Raw genomic sequence first — 25,862 nt, forward strand, 5'->3', positions numbered from 1 at the left:
CGTTACCCCCCGCTCCCTCTCTACCCCCATTTTTCAGCACGGTCAGAAATACATGTGTCTGTTTTGAATTGGCATGAAGAGGAAGGAGATACTGATGAAGCATCTTATTCAGTGGGGTGTCGTATCACCGCCACACGTACAGTTATCAACTTACCAACCTCACTCTCACTCTCACATCCACATATAATTTCCACACAACAAATAATGGGATTCACATTTCTTCCTGCCATCAGCTCGCTTTCCTTATCCATTCAGGCGCCATCCTATCACATGGGCAGCGTGTAACGGAGATATACCTCCAAAGCTTTACGTTTATTCGCATGTCTCACGCTCTATGGTTTAACTGACCCGTTTGGATGATCAAAAGGGCAGCAGAACATGGCAGCTGCAGGGAAATATTTGTCAGCCCTTGCACTGATGCATACTCGCCTACAATTGACCGACTTTACACCAATACCTCGATTGCGCTAAGGTCTGTATGTGCTTGCAAGAATACTTTTTTTAGTAAACTACTCCGCTTCTCTTTTCATCTTTTTTTTTTGTGTCTCATTTTACCAGGTTACGGAGTAGGAGACTGATTGGGCCCACCATTGCGGAGATTATACATATCCTCGCTTCGCTGTGAGTCTGAAAGGGGACTCGGGTAACTTGTGAACACACAAGCCTCCTTTTTGACATGGAGAATGTGGTTATGGAAGCGGGGGAGGGAGGTTCTAAGTCGAATGCCCCGCAGAATGATGATGCAAGTGTCATGAATGCCTTGTACGAGCCGCCCCCTCCATTAGCTTCTGACGGTGTGGATGATGCCTTCATTGGCATGGCGTTAGAGGAATGTAGTTTACGGGATGTTTATTCGTACAGCTGCCACAGATTTGGGGTCCGACCCAACGAAAACATCCTGCGGCAACTCCCTCCTGTTGCTGGTGATGAATGGGTTAGAAAAATAAAGGTACTCGACTTTTCCGCGGTGTACCTTGGTGGTAAAGGGTGCCTTTCGCTCGTACCAATAATTGAACGTTGCACGGAGGCAACACATTTGATGATGCCCAACGTTGGCTTAACACACGAAGCGGCCGCGCCTCTTTTTGAAGTCATGCGGTACCACCCCAGTGTGTCGTGGATGGACGTATCGAAAAATCGCCTGAACGATGATGTGGGTCGCTGGATTCTCAACGCCGTGATCGAAAACCCGAGGATAAGGTTCGTTCTTCTCCGAGATGCGGGTATTAGTCCACCGCTTCTGCAAAAAATCGAAAACCGTTTGCACGAACGAATGTATGGAACGGTGGAGGCTATAACTCCATCCATTCGCGTAACTTACGCCGAAGGATTTTCTCAACTGTTTGAATCCTCCCTTGGAACTGGTGCGAATGACACCGCAAGGGTTCCGGTGCATTACGTTCCCCCATCCGTGGCTGCAGGTCTTGTGGAATTACGACACCAACTGTATCGCAATGCCGAATCCATGCGGTGCGTTTACAACTGTTTTACCCACAACCTCACACCGGAGTCGGGAGGGTGCGCAAGCGACGCAGGGACAGACGCAGAAGAATTACCGGAAACAAACAGTGAGGCCGGATTCGGCGCCCCTCACCCTGATCGCTGCTCGTGGCGGTCGTTTTTCTGTGGGCTACGCCTGCTTGGTGTCCGCGCCGTCTGCAAGTCCCTTGAAGATAGCGTGGCCTTCGCCAACTTATGCGGCATATGTAATGTTGAGACCGTACTTTTTGGAAAACTTATCCAGCTTTTGAGGCCGCATGTGGCGATTAAAGATGAGATGACGCCGGAATCACCGCCTGTGCGCGGGAACACTATTCCAAATCAGTTTGCCGACGTCTCGCCTCCGTTGGATGTGCAGCAGGGGGCATCGATGGATGCAGAAGAGATTCCATCAAGGGATCTAAGCGGCAACATGCGCGCAGCTACGCCTGAAATGGGGAAACCACAAGCAGATACACCGTCTGTTCCTACCCAAGAGGCTGCCCGTATGGCCTCCGAAGCGAGATGCTCGCCACTCACCCTGAGGCCGCTGCATTGCACACTTCACGAAAAAAGGTCGTCTTTAGGCCCATCCCTTTTGGACACATTCGTGACGACCCCGAGCATTGCTGGAGTGCATGCCAGTGGGCCCTTGGAGGCGCGGCTTCGGCTGGATCGTACGTTTGATTCACGGAACAAGCAGACTGTTGTGGACCAACTGTATGATGAACGTGTCACTCTTAGCGAAGTCTTCAAAAAAACAGGTGGCGAAGACCCTGATGCAAGTGCCCCATCTTACCTAGTGGATATAGATGAGGTGATTAAGCACGCCGTCTCTCGCGTAGGTGAGTCGAATCGGGAAATTGTGAAATCTTTGGTGGAGCCATGGGCTGTTGGCGTTGAGGATCGAGTGCTCGTGAATACTGAAGGTTGGTTAAGCTCCATGTACGTTCCCCAATTAGAGGCGTCAACGCTAATGCCGTTCTCGTTTTCTGAAGAAAAGCTTATCTGGGCCGGTGTCACGGTGGAGGAATTACGAGAGTCAGTTGACTTATGGTGAGGTTTACTCTCTTTTGTTATTCACTAGAAGGATATGTGTAGTATATATTTCCCTATGTGAGTCGCTTATTTGCATACCGGTGAAGCGGTTCCTTATGGTGTCAGCGCCGATGCAGCAACACACGCCAAGACGACACCGCTCTGGTCGCTGGTGCTTTTTTTTTTTTTACTTCTATTTTTCTTTGCCCTCTGCGGCTACCAAAGGAGCCATCACAATTAGCAAAGGTAGAACTTAGTTGGCCGTACGGCGGGAAAGGTTGTGTGGTAGAATTGGTGTTGAATGTCCGGTGTTTTTCCAATATGTACGATGCCGCGCAGAGGCGCAGTGAACCAGCAAAACTGTGGGGGACAAAAAGGAATATACTGATCTGCAAAAGGTCTCGGCTGACGTTTTACCACTTTTTGTGTACGGATGCGCCGAGACCGAGGTTGCAGTAAAACGTGGCACATAGGGAAAACGACAAAGAGCAATGCGAGCAGCCCCAATTGCAGGTCGCAGGCGCTCTAAGAAATAAAAGGAAGAGAATAGTGAGCAAGGCAATTCGGAAGCGTGGACCGGCGGGAAGTGCTCCGCGAGGAAAAAAAAATAAAGGCACGACTCAACAAATCCACCTAAAAGTGCGGAGGAGAGCAGGATGGAATACATCAACTGCAACATTTATGGAACACAACACCAAGTCCAATTGCTTCCTGAAACAATTTTTTGGCGCTTGTGTAGAAAAGTGGAGCTGGAGCGGTGGAAACTCGCATGTGACTACATACTGCGATAAGTCATTAGTGAAAGGGAATTTGGGGTGGAGAGTGCATATGGGCAAAAATAGGTTTCCACAACAATTAAACACAAGATTGTTGATTGTTAGCAGTCGTCGCACTACCCGCTTGTGTGCAACAACTTGGCTGTGATATGGAAATGCTGTGAGCCGACGAGGTCGGGGGAGCGGATGCCAGTTTGGGGGGGCGAATCCCTTTCTTGATTTCCTCTGCCTGGCGCAAGAATGCACCCCCCCCCCAAAAAAAAAAGAAAACAGCTGGGGAAGCCGAGAAACACCACTGCCCAGGAGAGTATCAACGAGAAAGACAATCTCGCAAGGTTTAAATCCGACTAATAACATTGTTGACAGCAACCCCTTTCTGATGTTCAGCAATTGTAATGTGTCTCTCGGCCCGGGGGGGGGGGGGGGAATCCTCTCCGGCACAATTGCACCATGCCTTTTCCAACTCGAGCTCACGCTTCATCGGTAATATGGGAATGGGAAGAGGGTAGTTTGTCAGTAACCTTTCGTGCGACTTTGCTAGCATGTACTCCACTTTCCCCTCCACACGTGTGGATATTTTCCCCCAGTTTGAGAACCCTTTCAACGGGCTTTTCCCCTAAGTCCCGGGCGTTACACCCCCACTCCCATGATGAGCCGTTTTGAGACTTCGCCACGAGACCGCCGGTATAACTCTGCGGTGAGGAGTTCATTATTTTCTTTTGTCCTGCGTCGCCGACGCAACCTCCACGATAAGAAGAAACCCCCGCTTTCCGCGAATGGGCCACTCACGTCAGTTGTCCACCCTCGCGCGAGGAACCACTTACCAGACGAAGTGAACTTAACAACCACCCTCGTACGATCTTGTTTTTGTATAAATATTGCCCCTCTTCCCGCACGCAGCTGCGCCAGCTACAGTCCGCGGTGCTCGGAACAAACCGTTTCTCGCTTTTTCCCGCATCCCTTTACTTTCCGCGCAAGCGCGATCCGAGGACACAATGCACGACTCCAGCTCCGACGATGCACCCACCATTTCCTAGAAACCCCTCCGACAATGAATTCCTCACGAAACGCGTCATCTTAGTTCACGAGTCCAAAAACGAGAGATAAGGACAAAAATAATCTTGCAAAAGAGTGAGATGTTACTCAGGTTTGCACCAACATAAATTGCAGCCACACAGATGGGAAGGGAAGATAAGGGCGTGCGCACGCACGCATTAGTTGGATTCGAACAAACGAACATCCCGTTGATCAAGCACAATGCACTGACGAAATGGGCTGGCGAGACCGGGCTACTCATCCGCCCACTGCGAGCCGAAGGCAGTTGTCGATAATAGCAGGCACCATTTCGCACGTAAATTCATTACACAAACACGCAAGCAGTTCCTTCATTTGTTTTGGGTTCCAAGACAGCGCAACCCCGCCGCATTTTGCCCAATTCCCATACCCGCACGCACGCACGTGCCACTCCCCGGGAAAAAGTTGGGTCAAGATAACTTTTGCCGAGCGCCTGACGTGTGAACTCGAATCTCCAACATGGTACCTGGAACACTGCAGTGAGCCGCTAGCGCCACAGTTATTTTCGTTGGGTACATCCCAACTGCTGTGGGAAACACTGCAACCCCGTCCTGTCCCGCGAACTGTCGCCCTAAACATGTAGAACCCGTGGCATTTCCACTCCAATGCCGCACCCAATCGGTGATATCTTTCCCGCATTCCATGCGGATGTCAAGTTCATTCGCAAGAGATGCGCCTTCAAGCCAGCACGCCAACCCCTAGCCCACCATACGACCAAAGACACGGCATTCGCGTGGCTGCATTCAGTGGCGCGTACTCGCAAAACTGCAATGTGTTCGTAGATTTGTCAACAAAGTGAAAAAAAAATAATAATAATACACTCAATCCCATCATTTGAGTGAACGTGTGCAGTCACTAATTGCCGGTGCGACATACAAAACAAACCTTATTCAAGTTCGCAAAGGATGCTTCGCTCCCAGCTTCCATCGATCGACAAGTCAACAAGCTCCGTGTTAACAACACTCTCCTGCTGCTGCATACTCAAAAGAAAATGATGGAGCAAGCGAGGTGCGATAACGTGGGGAGTCGGCTCTGCCCCGCTCAATCCTCGTAGCCGGAGTTCCTCCACTAAAGACGTCGCTGCTTCGTTCGGCATCTCGCACATAACGATATCGTTGAAGTAAAGCAGATTATTACTCACATTCAGTCCCGCACCATGCATAGAGACCCAATTCCCCAGTTGAAGCCCGACGAACCCCATCTTTCGTGGTGCCACATCTCCCCAACTGTCGGACCAAACCCCAACCCTCCCTCGATGGGCGGGGATGTTGTATTCGCCCGCTACGTTAATCATAGCCTGTTCCAACACGGAACTAAACCACTCAATTGGGGAACGTGGTTTGTCAGAAGCCGTGCATTGCTTCCACAGAACCTGCACGTTAACAATGGGGTACATAGTTACCTGCCCTGGTCCATGGAATGTGACGCCCCCTCCCCTCCTCGTCTTGACCACCTCGGCGGCACAACCCGCTTTGATGCCATTGGAAGTGTCTCGCCTGCCAATCGTGTAAACAGGAGACGAATGTTCCACAAGCAAAACAACGTTGGGGATGAGGCGAGCAGATTTGTCTCCACGAATGTAGCGCATCTGCCTATCGATTTTCTTTCGAAAAATTGCCTCTTGCAGCCGCAGAACATCGTGGTAACGACGGCTTCCAAGGTTATACGCCCGCATTCCATTCATAAGAGGGGGGGACTACATTATTCAAAAAATAAAACATGAAAGTGCGAATGAAAGAGAGAAATGAAGCGCAAGAATCAAAGGTTGGTAATGCAGCACACCCCTCAACCCCGGAATGTAAGGAGAATTTTAGCGGTTGTTGGTGTCTTCTTCAATTTACATCGTAATATATGCACATCTATCCTCGTTTTTAGAGAACCAAAGGCCACGCCATAATCACCCTCCTTATGTGTTTCTATCATCTTCCTCCTTCATAATTCTCTCTAGAACATAGACAAGTTCCGACATCCAAGGCTGACGCGACGACACTCAACATCTAATTGATCATTACCACTTGCCTCAATCCCTGCTTCCTTCACTGCCTCGCCCACTGATATCCTCAGTTCCTGACCTTTTCATCGCTTCACTGGCTTGGTCACTGCCAATCTCCTCAGCATCTACTTTTGCTGCTTCACTGGTTTGCTTACTCTCCGTGTCCTCGGTGTCTGGATCTTTTGCTGCTTCGCTTGTTCTCTCACTCGCACCTTCTGTACCAGACCTTTTCATCGCTTCACTGGCTTGGTCACTGCCAATCTCCTCAGCATCTACTTTTGCTGCTTCACTGGTTTGTTTACTCTCCGTGTCATCGTTGTCTGGATCTTTTGCTGCTTCGCTCGTTTTCTCATTCGCATCCTCTGTATCAGATGGCTTCCGCGCTTCACTTGTCCATTCACTGTCAATCTCCTCAGTGTCCGCCTCTTTTGCTGTTTCGCTTATCTGTTTACTGCCAATCTCCTCAGTCTCCGCCTCTTTTGCCGCACCACTCGCCTCGTTGCCTTCAATATCCCCGGTATCTGGATCTTTTGCTGCTTCACTGGCTTGTTTACTGCCAATCTCCTCAGCATCTTCTTCTTTTGCTGCTTCGCTCGTTTTCTCATTCGCATCCTCCGTATCAGATGGTTTCCCCGCCTCACATGACTGCTCGTCCCCAAACTGTTCATCGGCATATTCTTCATTGGCAACCTCCTGTGCGGCGCCTTCCTCATCCGCATTGGCACCTCCATCGGCAACAGCGTCCTCAGCAGCGACAGTGTCTTGCGCAATAGGAGGTTCTGTGACTTGCCCCTCCTCAACCTCAACGTCACCTTCTCCACCAGCCCCATTCTCAACTGCAGAACGGGAGTGTTGGCTTGTGGAACCCTCGTGCAAACGCGAGGCGCTACCACCGGGGGCGCCCTCAGCGTGTTCACCCTTTGGAGCCTCAACACCACTGGTACTTCTCATACGCCCAACTGAAGAGGCGGAAGGAGGTGCCCCTGAGCCACCAAAGTTGTTTTGAGTTGCAACGGATGGCAGGGACAGCTCATGTCCCAGTCCGAGGGAACGTTCGTAGAGGGCAATTATGTCGGCTGAGGCGGACAGTTTATCTTCATCTTCGCAGATTCGTTTAGCGTATGGTTCGAGTACTTGCCTGAATTGTTCATCCCCAACATTCTCAACAAACTCCAGCACAAGATGATTATCTGACGCCTCTTTCACGTTGAATTTCGTGAACCACGGGGTTAAAACAGTGAACACTCCATTTTCGCCCGTTTCTTCAAGTTGGATCACGTTGGGAATCCCACAAATCTCCACCTTAAAGGCAGCCTCCGTTTCTCCACTCGAAGAGAGTCGGCTGAGAGGCGGTAAAACAACTTGGCCTCCTTCCTTGGCGTTCTCGATCTGGTTCACTTGGCCGGCCTCATCACAACAATAATAAAACGGTTTAGCGTCAGTCACTTCTGACGTGCAGTGGCAGATGACTGTATATGCGAGTGTGGGGTAGTTTTTGAGTAGCGTACCCCCTGCCAACTCATCCGCCAATTCCTGCCGCACTCCAGTAAGTTCCTCAAGTTTGTCACCGTTGCATGATATCAGGAGTTGAGCCAGTTTAGCGTAAGCAATGCTTCCAGACGGATATTTCTCTGCCGCAGCGTGACACATAATGTGAATATTTTCCGCAGCGACGTTGCAACCGCTCAGATAAGCTTCCACAGTGGGTAAATCGGCGACAAGAGCCAGAGCGTCCTCCGCATCCTTCTCCGCCTCCTCACATGACATGAGAACGAACCGGCTGTTACCCGAGCCATCCGGCTGTATTGCCAAGACTCGATGCCATATCTCCGGTTTCCATTCTGTACGGGCATCGCAGTGGGAACTGAGCACATTGACGAAGCTCCCAGTTAGTGCGGTGTCGTCTGCGGGCTGGTCCCCAGACGCCTTGCGTTTGCCGCTATCAGCGGGTGTTTCTTCGCTCTTGCTCAAGAAAGGGAAGACGTTGATAAAAGCCGTCTCTATCGCCTGACCGGCAGTCCACTTGTCGAGTGCACTGACGCTTACTTTATCACCATCAACACCGATAACCTCCGCAAGAGTACTCTCCTCTTTAGCAGAGAGAGGCCTGGCCGTCCCGACGTGCTCAAGTATGGCACGCATAAAGGACTCCCAGAAGACTTCAGACTCCCCTTCACCAAAGTAACGCCCCCAAAAGTCAAGCAATGGCTTGCTTTCCGTGCACTCCTTGGCGGGTTTTTGGGAGCGGCACAGCTCAATAACGTAATTGATTATCTTGGGTGTGTTAATGCCCTCTATAGAGGTACGTTTCCTGCCTTCTTTAAAAAATACAAAGTAAGACTTCGATTTTCCGCGCCGGCTCTCAAGGATATCCTTCCAGAACGGTGCCAAGGATTCTCGAAACTTTACCTTGTCATCTGTTTTCATGTGCTGATGGTGCTCCTCTGTCTGGTCAATGCTCTCGAGAATGGAGTTGCACTCCACGGAGAGAAAACGAAGATACGCCTGATCAGAAGCGTCCATTTGCAAGCGCCTAAAGGTCTCAGACAGCGCCTTGCTAAGTCCCCACTCGGAACTGTACACATCTAGTACCGCCACCCCATGTTGCTCATGTATAAGCCGAAGCTCCTGCTCCAGTTTCACGGCATTTGTGATGTCCTGTACAATTTCTGTGCGGTTTTGCTGTTGCATTACCACGCAGTAAAACAAGACACTTATAAGTCAACTGCAGTAAACCTTCTAAGCACTGCACCGTGGAGGGATGTGCGTCGAAGAATTGCGGGGGAAACGGTAGGAAAGAGATAGTCGAAAGGGGTTGCGGAACATGATAAGCACAGAAAGAATACTGAAATCGGCATTTTTTTGTCAGAGGGGAAAGGAAAAAGAAAAAGAAAATTTCCCTCCCAGACACATGGAAGATAACTAAATAATACTGATAACAACGAGACACACAACGCACAGTAATCACCAGCGTTTTTCTTCCTTCCCTTGGCATGGTTCGGTTCCACCCCACATAGATTTCGCATTCAATAAAAGAAAAAAAGAAAACATCATCAATCTTTCCCCCTCGGGGGGGGGGAGAGGGAATGATTGTTTCAAATTCCCCCGCTCCATCCTCACTACAGGGCTACATGCAAGCAAGGTCAACAGTTCACAAACAAACAGACAAAGGAAGGGATCTTTTCAGATGCGGGTCCCACAATTCCAACAGAACTGCGCCGTTGGCCGTCTCTGCTCTACTCCACAGTTTGAACATGCCTTCAGCAGTTCCTGCGCATGGGAGGCGTCCAGTGGGGGGAGCCGCGACGGCACGCAATTTCTAACGCCCCCGTCACGGCCGTGAGGACACGCGCCGACGGACGCGTTCGCAGGACTGTGAGGAGGCGAAACACTAACAATCCCTCCTAGCACAGCCCCTTCAGATGCAACGGGGTTTGTGCAACGTAACTTCCCCTTATTATTCGCATGCAGAAGGCGCAAGGATGGATGTTTACTTTGGGGAGAGGGGAGCTGCAAAGGTTCTTGCGTATTCGCTCCCTGCCGCTGAGCCGCTCCACTCGTGCTGCGCACCCGCGGGGGAGAAGCGACTGCGTCGCTGGAGTTGCGGCGCTTCGAGGAATGTGTCGCGGGACAAGTAGCTTGAACGTCTTCCCAAATCACTTGCAGCTCCTCCAGTTTCAGTTCCAACTGGGACAGCTCTACCTTCTCCTCCCCTTCCATACTGAAATTTTTCGATTAGTCAGTATACGCGCATATTCGTGTGACGAACGGCAAGGTGTTGAGAGAATGAAATAGGGGAGAGAGTACGTAGATGTATGCATTTACAAATAAATAAATACATATATATGTATATATATATATATGTGTGTATCAGTGTAAAGGTGAAAATGAACAAACAAAAAGTGTGGACACGAAAATCGGAGATGAACGACGCCCTCCATCCCGCCCTCGGGGTGCCTGTCCATCACTTGGTAACACGGCAAAAAGGGAAGAAGCAAATTTCTTTTATCTCCCATATCACATCCCCCACACCGTCAGTGTATGTGTTTCTCCTTCAAGCATTTCCGTTCCTTCCTATACGCATGTGTGCACACCCGCGCACGTGTGCCGTGACACATCTGGCCAACTTGTCTTATGCCCCTTGCGGTAAAATACGGAAGAAGGAGCTTCGCCCCCTCTTCGCCTCTTCACCTCCGCCCAGCCGTCAATGTTATACCCTCTGGAGGCAGCGACGCCGACACGGCACCACGGCCGCCACAGCATTACAGAACAACAGCAACAAAACATACAAACAGAAAGAAGAATGAGGGGGAAGAAAAAGAGAGAGAACAGTAATGTCCATTTAGAAAAAATGGCGTCGTTTTTTCTTGCTCTTTTTCATTTCCTTCAGATAGATGACTCTGGATTGAAGAGGTAGTATCGTATCGTGGGAAGCTGATCATTGACGCAGTTCCTCATTCTGCTGGACAGCGTCCAGTTGCACACGATGTGGCCGTCGTGGGACTTAACGACGACGCCGCCCAGTGCCTCCTCTGCGTTAAGATATTCTTTACCCATACGGATGCTCACTCGTGTTCCCACTGTTTTGAGGTACCACTGCTCGAGTTCACTGAGCATGCCGGTAACAATTGGCTCATCATTCTTGCAAGTGTAAACGATGGCGTCCGTGCGCACGGCAGAGAGAGCTTCATGCAGGATGGAGACTAGGAGCTTTTTGTAGCTGTCAGTGTTCTTCACAAAAGCCATCAGCTTCGTCTTGATATTCTCCTTTAGTTGTTCCACAATATTAGACTGGGCCTCCATGATGCGCAGCCGTTGTGCCTTGGAGAAGTTCGCCCGCGCCACGCGCCGACCGACATCCACCTGTTTTAACTTTTGCTCATTATTGGCACGCACCTTCACTTTCTCCGCCTCCACTAGGCGCATTTTCTCCACGTCATATTCTTCTTGAGCAGCTGAGTTGAGCTCATCCGCCTTTTCCTGCGCTTCGCGCTCAATAAAGTCAATCATACTCTGAATCTGGCGTGCCTCGCTCATCTTGGATTCTTCTTTTTATTTTGCTTTATTTCGACTCTTCAGACACTTTCTATATCAAGTTTTGGCCGGGTGAAATCTGCTAAACTTCGGCTGTCTTTTCCTTCGAATGATTGGCAAGTTGTTATTTTACCCGGGAGGAACGCGTGCGCTAGCAAGGGACGAGTGCAAACCTATCGCGAGGGGGTGAAGGAAAAGGTTCACAGGAAAAAAAAAGGACGCGTAAAGGTGACAAAACACTGCCATCTGAAAGAAAAATGTGTGACCGCATGCGCGTCTATTTGTCAATAACATGCGGCCCCAACCAAAGCAGCATCGTTAGGGGTCACCGCAAGTTGGATTAAGCTGTGTTACCTTAACAATGATTACGAGAACTGATAGAAGGGAATGAAAAACGAACATAAGAATATGTGAATAAACAGCGGAGGAACCAGACGAAAAAGGGAAACGGTAAAAGAAGAAAAACCCGTCACCACAACTCTCGTTGGGGTAGGCACCTCAGTTACCACAGTTAGTTCCACATTTGTTCTGCAACCCTGTACGCTTCCCACAGAAACATTACCACAAGAGGCATATTTACGGGGATGAGGTGACGCCTCCATAACCTAAATCGCCAGTAGTGTGCCGCCACCAGTGCGGCATAGACAGACCAAACACTAAACGCGATGAACAAGCTGAGAGATGGGACGCGGAAGAACGGTAAAGCGGCGGTGGCAACTACTGCTCCCAGTATGACGAAGCAATTACGAAATGTAGTGAACCAATGAATCCCCTCACCCGAGGAAAAGAAGACGTAAAAACACATGCAACAGCTAATAATGCCATAGGGCCAAAGAAAGATGAGTGCAATGTTCTGCAGAATGTCCATCGGCCCCGCTTCTTCTTGTGCTTATTCCTTCAGTCCCTGTCTTGCGCCTATGGGCTCGTCCTTAACTTGCACGGGGGCGTGTCCAGCAAATGCGGAAATGAAGCGAACTGTCGTCGGTGGGAAGAGTGGAGCAGGAGGTGCAAAAGATATGAGCAAGTTTACCACAAAACGAATGTCGAGAAATAAGAACCACCTACCAAAAACACATGTATTACTCAGTCACACACATATGCGGCCGGCCGTGAAGCAAGGTTATTAACCACACATGCGCACTGCATCAGGCGGTTACACCGAACGCAGCCCAGACGAGTCATCCCAACAAATGAAAGAAACGTACCCACTAGGCTCCAGCGCACAACACACCGACAGCGGGAGCGCATGCGTCAAAGTCACCTCCCAAGACACCCCAACACAAGCCACAAAAAGGAGCGGTTGCATTCATTGAAACACCTAACGCGTTCCCTCTTTTTTGTTGATCATTGAAGAATTTAGAGGAAAGACTCGAAGGACACCATTGGCAGAATACACTCTGCTACTTGGCAGGCGTAGCTCCCCCATGCTCAGCGTCTATTTCGTCAAGGAACTTTGTTGTCCGATCCAAACAACTGCGTTGCAGCACATTGTTACTAGCAACCTTTTTCAATCCCTCCAGTTTTGAGCGCAGCGCCTTACGGTGCTTTGTGTCGCCTCCCCAGAACTTTTTCAACACCTCAAGAACGTCCCTGCTTGTGCTTTTGGGTAACTCCCGCGAAACAGAAGGCGGACACTGCACCCCCGCATATGCCTGACAGGGCTGCACAGTGCATTGCCAGCGTCTGGAAGAACTTGCAGACGACGGACGCCCACGGAAAAAATGTGCATGAGGCGGCTGACGTTGTTCACAAGGTGCTTCCCCCACAGGGACCGTGTTGTGACGGAGGTGTGAACTGAACTTTGGCAGTGCCCGTTCTGATGCTACGTTGATGTTCTGTAATGCATCTTCCTCACTGTTGGATCCCGGTTCAGTCGCACCACTACACCCTTCATCATCAAGCGCCCGTATCTCTTCCTCCAAGAATGTCCGAGAAAAGCAAAAATACTTTCTTACAACGGCCTCCCAAAAGCGCACCATCGTCTCCTCATCGGTCACATGCCGGCCAAAAATCTTGGCAAGGACAGGTATTTGGCGGAATATGTCGTTGGTGAGTTGCTCCGTAATGGGGCGGAGCTTGAAGGTTACGGGGTCGACAAGTGAGCCAATTGCATCGAAGGCAGTGACAACACCTCGTGGGCACTCCTCCTTCATTATAAGGTCCAAATCTTCTTCAGACAAAACACCTGTGTCGACAGCGGCGTCACAAATGGCAGATGTCACCCATTGCACATTGCTACCCTCGGTCCCATCCACAAGCCGCACATTCTTGACAAACTGCTCTCGCTCCCGTGCGTTTACGAACCGCATGACAAAAGTCCTTGAACCCACAATAACCTTGGCTGCGCAACTATCCCTCCGAGAGCGCAGGAGCTGCGTAATTTCGGTTATCGTGAAGACATCAGGTTCAGCCTCCCTATTTTCGTCGTCTTTGGGCGTGCACGTCACCACAGAACCATGGAATTCGATCACGCATTGTCTACCATTACACAAAACCTCCATATCAATGCACAAGCTTCGCGGTATACAAAACCTCAACTTTTGTCTTACTTTGCCTTTTACACAAGTGCCGCCTCAGGTGGCTGACACCAGCGCCTGAGGCAATAGCCAAACCGCAGCATGAGGGGAAGAAGAGAAGAGAAAAATAAAGGAAGGAGAGGGACGATAACGTGGCGCGCAGAAGAGATATTGAAAGGTGCGCACAGCTAAGTTAGTTGTATACATAGACATAGGAACTCTGAAGGAAGACTGAAGTAGGAGGTGACGGATAAAGTCAACCCCGAACTCATTGTCAAGCACATCTACCTCCTTATCCTAAACGGACGTAGGGAGAAAGTAAGAATGAGCAACCCGGAAAACAAGGTAGCGCGTGCCGCACGGCCACAGAAATCATCACAAGTATTACCTCTTCACTACCACTGGCACCACGGTTTATTTGCTCTTCTTCGTTTGTTACGGAGCAACGCCCCAGAAAATAAATGAAAGAGAAGTGGCAGATAGGTGAGGCGAAGATTCTACACGTACATTATTCGCCAAACACCTCCGCCCCCCACCCCTTCCCCTCGGGTATCAGCCCAGAGACAAAATGAAATTGTTGCGTGACGAAAGAAGAAAAGATAAATTTACATATTTAATCTAATGTCCTTGATGTCTTTCACTCCACACTGTGTGAGAAACCGTCGGACGCTCGACAAATCTTTGATATTCAACACCGAGGAGTCTGGGAGATATATAATGCTGCTTGTATTGTCTGACCGAAACACGGTTACAGAACGACAGGGCTTCATACTTTTGTACGCGTCCGTCTCGGGAATTTTCCAGCACCGTTTCAACATCTTGAAGAAACGTTCGTCGCTCTCGATTGCCGGGGATACGTCGGTGTAGTATGCGACAAACATATCAGTTGTTACAGACGAGGTACTGTTCATGTTCGGCCAGCAGTTAATAAAGTCAAAAATAATCTCTTCCCGACTGGCAATGCCCTCCTCTACATCGGGGTGAAAACAGGCGTTAAACACGAAGAGGTTCAACATGTCTTTGTAGTCGACAGACCCTCCTCCCTCAATAACAAGCTGCTGGAAGGCCGATATAACACCTTGCAACCGGCTCTGCGGCAACTCGCAGCGAAGCTCCCGAAGGAATTCCTGCGCAACAACAAAACCATTGCCAACACGGTCCAATTTCTTGAAGATAACATCAAGTTCGCCCGGGTGAATGGTAACTCCCATGAGGCTAATGCCATGGAAAATATCTTGGCGCCGGACTGGAGTCACGCACTGCTCGTTGCAGGCAACACCCAACACCTTTGATAGCAACCTAAACCCCAAACGACCACCAAAGTACAACACACCCTCCCGGATGAGGGAAATGATCGCGGACAAGTCCACTTCGTAGCTCTCTGACAAAACTCCCACATTACCGCGTCCGGTGAGGTTTCGCAGCGATGATACCGACATGGTGTTGGTCACACCGTAGTTGGCTGCGACAACAACAAAAAGATTTGTGGGCTCGGTTGTTACGGCAGCCACAGACCTTGAGTGGTTGTCACCGGCAAAAGAGCAGTCCATCCCATACTCAAATCCGAAGGACGTCCTTTGCAGTTTTTTAATGCACCGCAGCGGTTGGTTCGTTGCTGCATGGTAAAGAACGAACCGATCACCAACGCGTACGGGGGCACCATAGCGGATGTCATCGCGTTTCTCACCCGGTTTCGCAACAACAAATATGTTGTCTTTGCTCGTTCCCAATGACGCTACTGCGAGCTGAGCGCCTGACTGGCCTACATCACGAATACTTGAGTGAAGATATAAAAACCCTTCAGAATGAGCGGCTTCATTCGCGATACGTATGTGCTGACCGTAATGCAGCACATTCTCCTCCTTTAGCTGCTTCGTGTAGCCGACATTGTTCTCATCTTCCGCCCGCATCAAGACCCATTCAACTCGCTGTCGAGGCGCGGTATTGCCGGTAGCGGTAAGCAAAAATTGGTGAGGCAGCCGCTGTGGATGTGTCCACGCCGTGTCTACAGCCAATACCGCCTCCGTTGCGACGTTAAGCAGACGTAATGGCTTCCCAAGCATGATCACGTCTCCCATTGTCATCGAATGTGTATCAGCATCCACACAAGACTCCTCTAAACGTTGTGAACCAAGGATGTCAGCATCATGACCCATTTTACTTCTGTAGGATTTTATTTTGTCCTCGGCTACCCGCATGTCCTCATACCAGTTACCCACAAGCACTCCTGGGGAGTACCGCATCGGGTTCTTTAATTCGTTCATGGTGCTCTTGGGGGTAATGATATCAAAGAGACCCGCTAAAGGGAAGGAACAAGCAATGGCCCGTAGACGGTGCAAAAAATATATATATATAGAAATAGATGGCGCGGAAACGCAGCGAAGGAGGAATAAGTTGAGTGAGGAAAGAAGTGATAAGAGGGAAAAAGTATTGCTGCACTTGAGCACAAGTACCAGCTGCTGGGGCGAGTATCACAAGAAAATTCACAACGAAAGAAGTAGAGGAACAAGTCCAGATGAAGTAGCACACAAACGCCTTCGCTTTTGCCTTTCGCTCTTTTCTCTTTCTTTCCCTTAGAGGGGTGGGAGAAAAGCATAGACTCATCCCTCTTCCTTTTATTAGAGCATCTGTATGTGTGTTCCCCCGACGATCTTCACTGCGAGAAAAAAATATATTATCTCAATTACTCAACTGTTGCACACAAACCGCGATAATCATTCCAATACCCCACAATCCACAATAGACACCTTAAGGGACGGAAACCCTGATGGGTCAATAGGAACCTGTTCAATCTCTTGAACAACATCAAGCCCATCAGCGACCTGGCCGAAACATATGCACGTCCCGTTCAAGTGATTGGCTTCCTTCGCAGTCAAAATGAAAAACTGCGAGCCGTGCGCGTTCGGCGAGCTGGAAGCCGTGCCGACCAGACCGGGTTTGTCGAAGACAGAGGCCCTCACCTCCTCCGGGGCGCTGAAAGTACCACCATAGATAGAAAGCTGTTCCGTCCCTCGCCCCGTTACAATATCACCTCCCTGAATTAAATACCCCTTCTCCACACGGTGGAAAGTGGAGTTTTTGTACGTGAGCTGCGGAAGGGCGCTCTCCGATATCAGTTTATCCCTGTTCCCCGATTCATATGTGTCCGTCGAGACATTTCCACTACAGAGTTCAATAAAGTTCTTCACAGCTGATGGGCACTTCCGCGGAAAGAGTTTAAAGACGATCCTCCGCGGTGCTTTGGTCCCGATGGCGATATCCATGAAGGCTCGCTCAGAAATGCGCATTAGTTGGCACCTCTCGACGGCCGGAGCGGCTCAGTTCTCCTCTTGTCTTCACGTGTAACAAAGGAGAGAAACATGAGATGGAAAACCCACGCTCATAAGTGTAAGGCGCACAGGCTGGAGAAACGACAGAGTAAATTGAACAAAAAAAAGACCCGAACCCCTCTTTTTTTATTTTATTACATGTATATATGTATGTACGGTGCGTTTCAAAATAAAGTATACCAAGGAAAAACTACCTGGTGGTGGCAGTTCCCGCCGTTATCATATTCTATGGGGGAAACTTCTCTAACTTGGCATCGCTCAAGTGGAGGTTTCTTTTTCTTTGTTGTCGTTCCTTTAAAATCCTTTACTTCTCGCGGTGCTTCTATGGGAACAAATCGGTGCATTTTCATGGCTTCACCATTATGGAAATCACTTTCATCTTTAATTTGTGCTTCTAAAGTATTGCTCCACGCGTACGCACATCTAAAAGGTGGCGATGGTGGAATAAATTTCTATGGTGTGTCGGTGGCTGTGGCCCGCAGCCCATCAAATGTCAGAGTACCATCTAAAATGTTATTTGCGATCTCCTCGTCCACATGATGCCAGGTCCAGCCAGGCTCCATCGACACCTCTTTCCAGTTATCCCATTCGTAGTATGTCCTGCAAATGAAGGCATTCTTAGGTTCTATAGTTTTAAACTGTGTCGGTTTCAGTTTCGCCAATTGATCTAGGGTGTGTGCATACAACGGTGCAGCTTTCCCATCAATGCGCCACCCCACCAAATGATTTTTATGAACCACCATCGGGGGACGAAGCGGTGAGCTGCCTGCCACACGGAACGGAAGAGAGTGAAGATGTTTCATAACTCTCACTATTTTGCGTTTACTAACTACTGAGGCATCGCACAGCTCGTGGTCCCCGCTTTCACCCTGCCACTGTGGACTTACCACGAGCCCCAACACACTTTCGGGTCTGTGGAGAAGCCAAAGGGCTCTCTGGCCGCCTTGAGACGACTGCGAGATAAGAAGGTTAGGGACAGGGTCACAAATTCTCTGCAACGGAGTCGATGTTTGGCCCTTTAACCATAAATTCGCCTGGCCGTGTGCTGCGCCAGAATGAGCATAGGCAAGGAGCGCCTGGTAGGCCCACGGCATCCAAACTTTGGTCATTATGATAGTACTGTTGATTTTCCTTTGTTTCACCGTGATTGTGTCTATTCATCTGGAGTGGAAACGGACAAAGCAAAAACAGTGAAAACGAGCAAACAATAAAGTGGCACGTTAAGTTGACGCAGTCGCCACACCGGTTATGGAAACCATGAACGGCGAAATCCAAAGGGGGAATGAGACGTGGTAGTTGTTAACAGGCCAGAAAAAGTTAAACACCGAGGTGTACAGCCTTCTGGTGCATGTTTGGGGGTGGTGTGGGAAGGAGAGGGGAAATCTCAAAAGCAAAAGAAACGGAAAATTGAGAAGCACAAATTAATGTTTCACTTGGTGTAGAAAAATGTGCCGGACACCAACACTTAGTGCTTCTTACCAAAAGGATTTAGAGAAGCAAAAGCATCGTTCTGACTGCTGGTCAACGTGGTGTGAGCGGGAGCGAGGTTTGGGAACTGATTACTTGATGCCGCTGGGTGGAAGCCCTCATTACTCTCCATATGCGCCGGCATCGCCCCGCGGGGCCCGTACGATTGGAAAGGTCCAGCGCCAGGAATCGAAGCAAATGGGGCATCCGGCATACCACCGCAGTTCGGGGTGGCAAAATTGGGGGGAAAGGACATGTACTGTGGATGCACTTGCGGTACTTGGGGAATTCCAGCACCTCCAACTCCACCCAACGCCATTCCTGGAGGGAATTGTCCACCGGCAGTGCCCGACATGCCGGGAAATGGTACGTTGGCCTGCGGGGTAGGTTGAGGAACGGAAGCAAACAGATCAGCGGCAGTGAGTGGAACCGATTGTATGGCCCCACTGGTTGCGCCAGTTTGTGCAGGGGGCGGGGCAGTAGTAAAATCCGAAAACATGTCATCCTCCGTGGCCGATGCGTTAGTATTCTGCTGTCGGGGCGGTGGGGCAGTGATTACATCAAAAATGTCGACGGGTGGCCCAACTGGTGACGGTTGTGGGGCTGTCGCTGACCCCTTCGCGGTAACTGACACCGTTGAGGGCGCCGAAGACGCAGTGGCCCCCCCACCGCCCCGCAAATTAAGCAAGTCGACTTGTAGCTTATCATATTCGGCGGAGCTAGCGAACTCCTTAGCTACATAAACGCGAGAGAAAAATTGTTGCAGCGCAAAATCATTCCCAACCGGGGGTCTCTCCCCCTTAAAACCATGTAACCACACACTTTCAGCCCTGTCATTTCCACATACCTTCAGCCGCGCCACCTCCTCGTCTGTGAACTCCGTCATGGTGATACCTTTTACTTTATGTTGCTTGTTTCGGTGCAATGATGCACACGCTGAACAAACAAAGGTTCCAAAGTCCAGGACTACGTACACAGGCCCCCTCATCCTACAGTTCATGCAGAAGCGGTTCCCATCTTTCTGGGAAAGTTTACGCACCTCATCCCTATTACGACTCATTCTCGTCTGCTTACTGATTTGTTGTATAGTTTGAATAAGTTATGCTAAATGTTTTCTAAGATGGACAAATGAGTGATGAAGAACAATAAATAGCCCCCCTGCGCATGCACCCATATATATATATATATATATATACAGACAGTTGCTGGAAGCTAACGAGCAGCAAGAAGTATGCACTGCGGATTTTGTGTAAAATAGTTCAGAGCGAAACCTCACGCTCATTCTCCCTTCATATTACCCGCCATCACTCGTTACATCATTCAACCGCCAAGTAAGTATCTTCATACCGCAGCAGCATCCTCCTGAACAAATGGTTGTGCGACGACTTCCCATTGCTCAGCTGCCAGCACACACCAATTCGGGCTGGGTGTTTTCTTGAGCCACTGAAAGTCATCTACTGTTTTGTACATTTCCCCAGCGCGCTGAAGGTCCTCAATTTCACCCAAGCACTTCAACCACTCCTCATGGCTATTGTATCTATGTTCTCCTATAGACGAATGAAGGATGCCCGTCCAGCAGCCGTAGGGGCCGAAACGCATCCCAGTGCAGCACTCGATGATGGGTGTTGAGGCGCAAGAAACGTACATGTCTGAGCCTGTGCAGTTTTTCAACCTGAGCTGGTGGCAAGCAACATAAACCTTGCATTGACTGCAGTCAGAGATAAAAACAGAGCCCGCAACGGGGGGAATAAGGATCAAACAGTTTTCACATCCTCTCAAAAACACGGCCTTTGATGGAGTAATGCATAGCGTTCTGTCACGTGCGTTACCCAGAACACCTGCAGGAAGTTCCGGTTCTTCATTGCACTGAATGGTCGGTTGCTCCGTTGTGGCCGCCCCTGCCGCTGCAGGCGTGGGGCGAGGTTTTGACGCAGAGGAAAACTTGAAGGATCGGGGCCCCTGGGTGCTCTTAGCGCTGCTATCAATAAGCGCCTGAAGGCGTGACAGTGTCGTGTTGGACTTCGCCATGTCGTATGCCGTCAGGATGCTACTGCTTGAAACCTCCTGGACAACGGCTTTAAACACGTTCAGCCTCTCTTGTGCGACACCGGTATTCCCACTACTAACATATTGAGTGATTTCCTGCTCAAAAAGCTTCGCCTGCTCCTCAAAGTGGAGTCTCTCAGCGGAGCTACTGGAGGGTTCCGCAGCCCTTTGCTGACGTACCTCCTCGCGCTCCGCACGCGTTCTAAGAAACCTTTCTTCCATAACTCCTATTCAAGTAGTATTTGTCGTGGCGAGGGCAGCAGCAGTTCACCGGAGGTACGAACAAGGAAGAGAAATTTCAAAAAAGAATTAAGAATACAGCTGGTCCTACGTTCACACGGCCCAAAAACAGTTTTAAGAACCGTTGCAAAGTTTCACACAATTCAAGACTGCGCACGCGGTCGGGGAGCGCATCACCCTGAAGAAAAACTACCACAGCCGCTACGCACAACCCCGGAGGTATTTCAAGAAAATACCCCTCAGCACATTTTCGTTCAGCTGCTTCCCAAGAACAAGCACTCGTGAGCAACCTAAGGGAACACTCTGACCTTCCATAGGAGTTACGTCAAAGAGGTCACCAATCGTCTGAAGCTGCAACAAGGAGTAATGGTCACCTTTCCTCATCCAGAGCGCTGCCTTGCATCGAACAACTTCAAAGGGCGGATCGTGCTCCATGTAAAGCATATCCCTGCAAATCATGTCAACATCACTGCGATCGCTCACGGCGAGAAAATTGGGCTGTTCGAAGAACTCCAACGACATTGCAGTGATACTTGAGGGCCCACTCGAGTGAAGATGATCTAACTCCATAGCCTGGCGCGTGGTGTTGAGCATAATAACCTCCCGAAGGTTGTTCAACACAGAAAAAGTTGCTGGTAGCACCTGCACGATAGGATTTATTTGCCTCACCGACACCACTGCCTCGTTCTTCTCCTCCTCAGTTGCTAAATCGCATTTGTTTAGCACAATGCGGTCCGCCATCAGGATCTGCCTTGTGGCCTCTCCAGCCACGTCAGGGTCCCTCAGATATTTGCAGATGTTCTTCGCATCGACGAGGGTTACGATGCCAGAGAGGTACAAGGAACCACACAGGGCCTCGTCCTGCCAGAACATTGAAGCAACAGGAGCGGGATCCGCCAAGCCGGACGTCTCCACAAGAACCAAATCGAATGTCCCCTTCCGTTGCATCAGCTTTTCCAGCGCTTGAACAGTTTGAGTCTGCGCAGTGCAGCACATGCAACCGTTGTCTAGCTCCAACCATTCGTCGTCCGGTTTCTGCGAGCTCTTTAACGTCAATCCCTTCTCAATTGTTTTGCCGAATTCAAACTCATTAACGATAACAGCAATGCGAAGGTTGTGCTCGGCGGACAACACATAATGTAGTAGCGTCGTCTTTCCGCTGCCAAGAAACCCTGTCAAAATCGTTACGGGAACCTTTGCACTCACAAGCTCCGGGCATTCATCATCGCTCATTCGGGTCGCTTGTCCTGCTGATTGCCTTACTTGACGTCAAGAACGGAATCAAAACAACCCAGTCTCCCATGGGACAGAAACTTCAAGCACAATTAAGGCAATAAGCATCCACCGAACCTACAGAAAACAATAAGTTTAGAAACACATCACAATTATTATCGCTTTTCACAGGAGTTTTTTTTTTTCATATACACAGCCGTGTGCCTTTGTCCACCAATCTGAACAAGCGGCCACCACACCACACCACACACATACATACACATGAGAGGCAATAGGATCATCATCCAGAATATGCCGGTTAGAGTTGCAGCACACACGGGCAAACTGCTGAACAACACCTTCCCTGCGCCATTACCGCAGTCACCTCGAGCCGATGACGGGAGTTCACATCCCCACGAAGAAAAACCTCACACTCCTCACTGTCATGCATTCCCCCTTTCACGACGGAGAGATACATACAAGAAACGGATTCTAAAAAGCTCGCAACCCGACTGCGCGAGGGGCACTTCCGTAAAAAGAAAAAAGATACAAAATAGATAGCACAATCCCACGTGGCAATACCGCAGCCAAAAGTCCTCCTGATGGGATTAAAAGTTATCATGTGTCTCTGTTCAAAGGGAGTTTGGGACGGCCAACACCTTCCCCCATTCCCCGCGAGCGCCAACCCCAAAGAAACTACGATGCCATGTCTTTGTTGTCCTCTTCATCCACACGACTCTCCAGGCGTTTAACGAGTGCCGCGAAGGCGCCCTCCATATCGAAGCTGTCTATCTCTGGTCTTTTGCGGGCTGTCTTGGGAGTCAGTGTTCCACATGTTAAAAGATGACTCTCCGTAGTGGAAAAGTAACTCTTCTGTGGAGATCCGCCACTTGAAATAGTCAACATAAGCTCCGTATGGTCCTGTTGAGGTGGCACCGGCAGCGTCGCAACACGCTCCTTTGGGGGAACGGTGTGTGGCGTTACCCGCGGCATACCAAGGGAAATAAGGTGATTGATGTGGTCCCGGGTCTCAAAATATTCGAGAGGGATACCAGCCGCGGCTGCACATCCTTGACTAAGTGGCATTGTGGATTTATTTGCGGAGACCATCTGCCAACTAAATTCTTGCTCCTCGATGTTTTTAACCGCCTTGTGAGATGCAAAAGGTCACCAAGCAAGGAGTCAATTTACACATATATAAAGAAACACATTCGCGCGCATGTGTTTGTGTGTGTGTGTGTGTGTGTGTGTGTGTGTGTGTGTGACGTCGTAAGGTGAGAAAAGAGGGAGCAATGAAAAGGCGGTGGGACGCAAGGCGGGAATAACAAAGAGAGCTGCGGCGTCGAGTAATCGCAGAGCAAAGACAGGAAGTAGCCCATGCAACAACTGATGTGCAATGAGGGGAACGAATCATAGGGGTCCTTGACGATTTCTAACGTTTTCCGTTTTTCTTCTCATCTTATAAAACCACTTTACAAACTTTACTTGGTTATCTTTCTCGAAGAAAGGGGCGTCGGTTAGACTCCAAGTGATGCTTTCACCTTGGGTCAGCCGCAAGCACATCAGCACGTGCACCCATATGTACATATGTATGTATATCTATATATATGTATACCCCTCTCTTTCCTACCATCTAACTAGCGCTCTCTTCTTTTCGGAGGGGTCGCCCGTAAATCAGTGCATGCACTCTGACAAGAGGTACGAGATTGTTCCTTTTTTTTTTTCCACCCCACTCCTTCTCCCCGAGTTCAGAAATTAGGTTCGCTTATGGTCGTATTAAATTTTCTCAGTTGCCAGCATTCACTTGCAGAACATGTTTTGTTTTCCAATTTGCTTAACTTGCACAGAAATGGTTCCACACACTTTTTCACAGCAACCCTCACACAACCACACACACACACTCACTCACTCATTCATAGACCGTGCAAACGCATACAAGCAGACAAAACGCAAAAAGGCAAATATATATACACTACAATGCTATTTTCAAAACTAGTCCCTCCAGACAACAATCACTACTGAAAGACACTATGGGTGGGAAAGTCCACTGTCCTGTTGCCCTCCGTGTGGCTCGGCGCGTCAAGTAAAATCTGCGGGAGGAAGTCACAAAGATCTTGGTCTTGCCCGTAAAGTTGCGAGATGGAGGAAGAAGTGCCACACACACGGACCGGATTGGGGCCATCTGCCGTTTGGAGCGTGCGCCGCTGCTCCTGGCAGAAGGACACTGCGGGATAAACGTCCGAATCGCCACATAACAAAACCACCTGATCAAATTGGCGACGCAGGAATGTTTCAATGACACATGTCGCTATGGCAACATCAACACCGGTTTGGACCCACACATAACCCGGACCGTCGCCAGTGTAACCCTTTTGACGTTTCATTCGACCAACAAGGCGGGCCACCACATTGCTCAGTTTCCTACCACCATTCATTTCATCCAGCAATACTCTCTTGCGAAGACTGTTTCCGCGGAACGCCTTCTCCCTATGAATTAATGACATGGAATTTTCCACATAATCCGCAAACGCGGAGGGGTCGGTATCAAACCAGAATGCCACGCTAGTCTTTTGAAAAATCTCCCCAATAAAATCAAGGACATATCGCAACGCCTCCACACAGCGCTTGTATTGCTCTTCATCACGGAATTCATGTCCCTTTAGAAGCCGCTCAAAGTAGCCACCGTCGACTATGACAGCCACTTTTCCATCACGTTTCGCTCCACTTGCCACAAATGGAGGTATTATTTCTCTTCTTCCAGACACCACCGTGGCAGCATGAGGCGTTGCGTCTACGCCGTCCTCCTCTCGATCAGGTGACCAGTCGTTGACTACGTTTTCATCACCACTCGCTGCACTAGTCGGAAAATTTCGTTTCCAATCCACCGTAGGTATGCTACCACCGCTGGCAACGCTGGGAAACTTTGAGCAAGCGACCACAACATTCCCTTTTACGTTGCTACGATTACCAGACGCTTGCGGGCACTGGGCCGCGACATGCCCCTTGGCGTTACAGCGGTTGCAAGATATTTGGGGGCATTGTGCCGACATGTGCCCCTCTCCGTTACACGTGAAGCACAAAGCAGATAAAGAACACCCCGCCATGTCATGGCCGGGTTTTTTACACCGATAGCAGACCCGACCCTTCTCTCTTAGCGGGCAATCGGTTGACCTGTGACCCGTTGAGGAGCAATGATAGCACAGAGGCCTGCTAAGGCAACGTTGCGAGCTGTGTCCGTAATTACCACAGTTGTAGCACCGCGTCTGCGGGCACATCGGCAACAGATGGCCCTTTTGATGACATTGAAAACACTCCATAGACTTCATCCGCAGTGGGCAACTAGCTTCAGCGTGCCTGGACGAGCCGCAGCTCCTGCAAACTGATGGGAGTGCTTCCTCCTCTTCTTCGGTGCGTGGACGCTTCCTTGCGCTTAGGCAAGCCACTTTGTCATGCCCCACATTACCACAGATCGAGCACCTGACCAAGGAGTTGGCCTGATGAATCTGTTCCCTTCCAGTGCGTCCGCCGCATGCCGATGTGGGTCCGCCCTCAATGGCTTCAGACATCTTCAATTAACAAAATGTTTCCCGCTCAACTACCACAATCCTGCGTATGAAAACAAAAAACTTTGAAGTGATAATAGCAATAATGTCAGTAT

At 49.7% G+C, this 25,862-nt stretch overlaps 15 protein-coding genes across 15 annotated transcripts, besides 5 other annotated features; 2 read left to right on the forward strand and 13 right to left on the reverse strand.

Moving 5' to 3' along the window:
* Positions 1 to 676: 676 nt before the first annotated feature.
* On the forward strand, positions 677 to 2,539 carry Tb11.01.1140 (hypothetical protein, conserved; the record flags this gene model as incomplete). The annotated part of the gene is made up of 1 exon (XM_823908.1): positions 677 to 2,539. One exon carries the CDS (start codon positions 677 to 679, stop codon positions 2,537 to 2,539), a length of 1,863 nt encoding a protein of 620 aa, XP_829001.1.
* Positions 2,540 to 3,137: 598 nt separating this feature from the next.
* Positions 3,138 to 3,650, reverse strand: Tb11.01.1150 (hypothetical protein; the record flags this gene model as incomplete). Its single annotated transcript, XM_823909.1, has 1 exon — positions 3,138 to 3,650. The coding sequence occupies one exon, from the start codon at positions 3,648 to 3,650 to the stop codon at positions 3,138 to 3,140; it is 513 nt and encodes a 170-aa protein (XP_829002.1).
* Positions 3,651 to 3,698: 48 nt separating this feature from the next.
* Positions 3,699 to 3,719: a sequence feature (GC_rich).
* A 1,534-nt stretch (positions 3,720 to 5,253) lies between these two features.
* Positions 5,254 to 6,051, reverse strand: Tb11.01.1160 (lipoate-protein ligase, putative; the record flags this gene model as incomplete). Its single annotated transcript, XM_823910.1, has 1 exon — positions 5,254 to 6,051. One exon carries the CDS (start codon positions 6,049 to 6,051, stop codon positions 5,254 to 5,256), a length of 798 nt encoding a protein of 265 aa, XP_829003.1.
* Positions 6,052 to 6,387: 336 nt separating this feature from the next.
* Tb11.01.1170 (hypothetical protein, conserved) lies at positions 6,388 to 9,051 on the reverse strand (the record flags this gene model as incomplete). Its single annotated transcript, XM_823911.1, has 1 exon — positions 6,388 to 9,051. The coding sequence occupies one exon, from the start codon at positions 9,049 to 9,051 to the stop codon at positions 6,388 to 6,390; it is 2,664 nt and encodes an 887-aa protein (XP_829004.1).
* A 1,124-nt stretch (positions 9,052 to 10,175) lies between these two features.
* Positions 10,176 to 10,667, forward strand: Tb11.01.1180 (hypothetical protein; the record flags this gene model as incomplete). The annotated part of the gene is made up of 1 exon (XM_823912.1): positions 10,176 to 10,667. One exon carries the CDS (start codon positions 10,176 to 10,178, stop codon positions 10,665 to 10,667), a length of 492 nt encoding a protein of 163 aa, XP_829005.1.
* Positions 10,188 to 10,231: a microsatellite.
* Positions 10,668 to 10,746: 79 nt separating the features above from the next.
* Tb11.01.1190 (ATP synthase, putative) lies at positions 10,747 to 11,397 on the reverse strand (the record flags this gene model as incomplete). Its single annotated transcript, XM_823913.1, has 1 exon — positions 10,747 to 11,397. The coding sequence occupies one exon, from the start codon at positions 11,395 to 11,397 to the stop codon at positions 10,747 to 10,749; it is 651 nt and encodes a 216-aa protein (XP_829006.1).
* Positions 11,398 to 12,794: 1,397 nt separating this feature from the next.
* Tb11.01.1200 (hypothetical protein, conserved) lies at positions 12,795 to 13,895 on the reverse strand (the record flags this gene model as incomplete). The annotated part of the gene is made up of 1 exon (XM_823914.1): positions 12,795 to 13,895. The coding sequence occupies one exon, from the start codon at positions 13,893 to 13,895 to the stop codon at positions 12,795 to 12,797; it is 1,101 nt and encodes a 366-aa protein (XP_829007.1).
* A 620-nt stretch (positions 13,896 to 14,515) lies between these two features.
* Tb11.01.1210 (hypothetical protein, conserved) lies at positions 14,516 to 16,174 on the reverse strand (the record flags this gene model as incomplete). Its single annotated transcript, XM_823915.1, has 1 exon — positions 14,516 to 16,174. The coding sequence occupies one exon, from the start codon at positions 16,172 to 16,174 to the stop codon at positions 14,516 to 14,518; it is 1,659 nt and encodes a 552-aa protein (XP_829008.1).
* A 450-nt stretch (positions 16,175 to 16,624) lies between these two features.
* Positions 16,625 to 17,197, reverse strand: Tb11.01.1215 (cyclophilin type peptidyl-prolyl cis-trans isomerase, putative; the record flags this gene model as incomplete). Its single annotated transcript, XM_823916.1, has 1 exon — positions 16,625 to 17,197. One exon carries the CDS (start codon positions 17,195 to 17,197, stop codon positions 16,625 to 16,627), a length of 573 nt encoding a protein of 190 aa, XP_829009.1.
* A 494-nt stretch (positions 17,198 to 17,691) lies between these two features.
* On the reverse strand, positions 17,692 to 18,348 carry Tb11.01.1220 (hypothetical protein, conserved; the record flags this gene model as incomplete). Its single annotated transcript, XM_823917.1, has 1 exon — positions 17,692 to 18,348. One exon carries the CDS (start codon positions 18,346 to 18,348, stop codon positions 17,692 to 17,694), a length of 657 nt encoding a protein of 218 aa, XP_829010.1.
* A 356-nt stretch (positions 18,349 to 18,704) lies between these two features.
* On the reverse strand, positions 18,705 to 19,766 carry Tb11.01.1230 (ADP-ribosylation factor GTPase activating protein, putative; the record flags this gene model as incomplete). The annotated part of the gene is made up of 1 exon (XM_823918.1): positions 18,705 to 19,766. The coding sequence occupies one exon, from the start codon at positions 19,764 to 19,766 to the stop codon at positions 18,705 to 18,707; it is 1,062 nt and encodes a 353-aa protein (XP_829011.1).
* Positions 19,767 to 19,878: 112 nt separating this feature from the next.
* Positions 19,879 to 19,901: a microsatellite.
* Positions 19,902 to 20,047: 146 nt separating this feature from the next.
* Tb11.01.1240 (hypothetical protein, conserved) lies at positions 20,048 to 20,974 on the reverse strand (the record flags this gene model as incomplete). Its single annotated transcript, XM_823919.1, has 1 exon — positions 20,048 to 20,974. One exon carries the CDS (start codon positions 20,972 to 20,974, stop codon positions 20,048 to 20,050), a length of 927 nt encoding a protein of 308 aa, XP_829012.1.
* A 219-nt stretch (positions 20,975 to 21,193) lies between these two features.
* Tb11.01.1250 (hypothetical protein, conserved) lies at positions 21,194 to 22,225 on the reverse strand (the record flags this gene model as incomplete). Its single annotated transcript, XM_823920.1, has 1 exon — positions 21,194 to 22,225. The coding sequence occupies one exon, from the start codon at positions 22,223 to 22,225 to the stop codon at positions 21,194 to 21,196; it is 1,032 nt and encodes a 343-aa protein (XP_829013.1).
* Positions 22,226 to 22,900: 675 nt separating this feature from the next.
* On the reverse strand, positions 22,901 to 23,314 carry Tb11.01.1260 (hypothetical protein, conserved; the record flags this gene model as incomplete). The annotated part of the gene is made up of 1 exon (XM_823921.1): positions 22,901 to 23,314. The coding sequence occupies one exon, from the start codon at positions 23,312 to 23,314 to the stop codon at positions 22,901 to 22,903; it is 414 nt and encodes a 137-aa protein (XP_829014.1).
* A 110-nt stretch (positions 23,315 to 23,424) lies between these two features.
* Positions 23,425 to 23,468: a microsatellite.
* A 313-nt stretch (positions 23,469 to 23,781) lies between these two features.
* Positions 23,782 to 23,818: a microsatellite.
* A 401-nt stretch (positions 23,819 to 24,219) lies between these two features.
* Positions 24,220 to 25,770, reverse strand: Tb11.01.1270 (uncharacterized protein; the record flags this gene model as incomplete). Its single annotated transcript, XM_823922.1, has 1 exon — positions 24,220 to 25,770. One exon carries the CDS (start codon positions 25,768 to 25,770, stop codon positions 24,220 to 24,222), a length of 1,551 nt encoding a protein of 516 aa, XP_829015.1.
* Positions 25,771 to 25,862: the final 92 nt, after the last annotated feature.

The sequence above is a fragment of the Trypanosoma brucei genome, assembly GCF_000002445.2.
Source record: "Trypanosoma brucei brucei TREU927 chromosome 11 chr11_scaffold01 genomic scaffold, whole genome shotgun sequence".
NCBI classification, from domain to species: domain Eukaryota; phylum Euglenozoa; class Kinetoplastea; order Trypanosomatida; family Trypanosomatidae; genus Trypanosoma; species Trypanosoma brucei.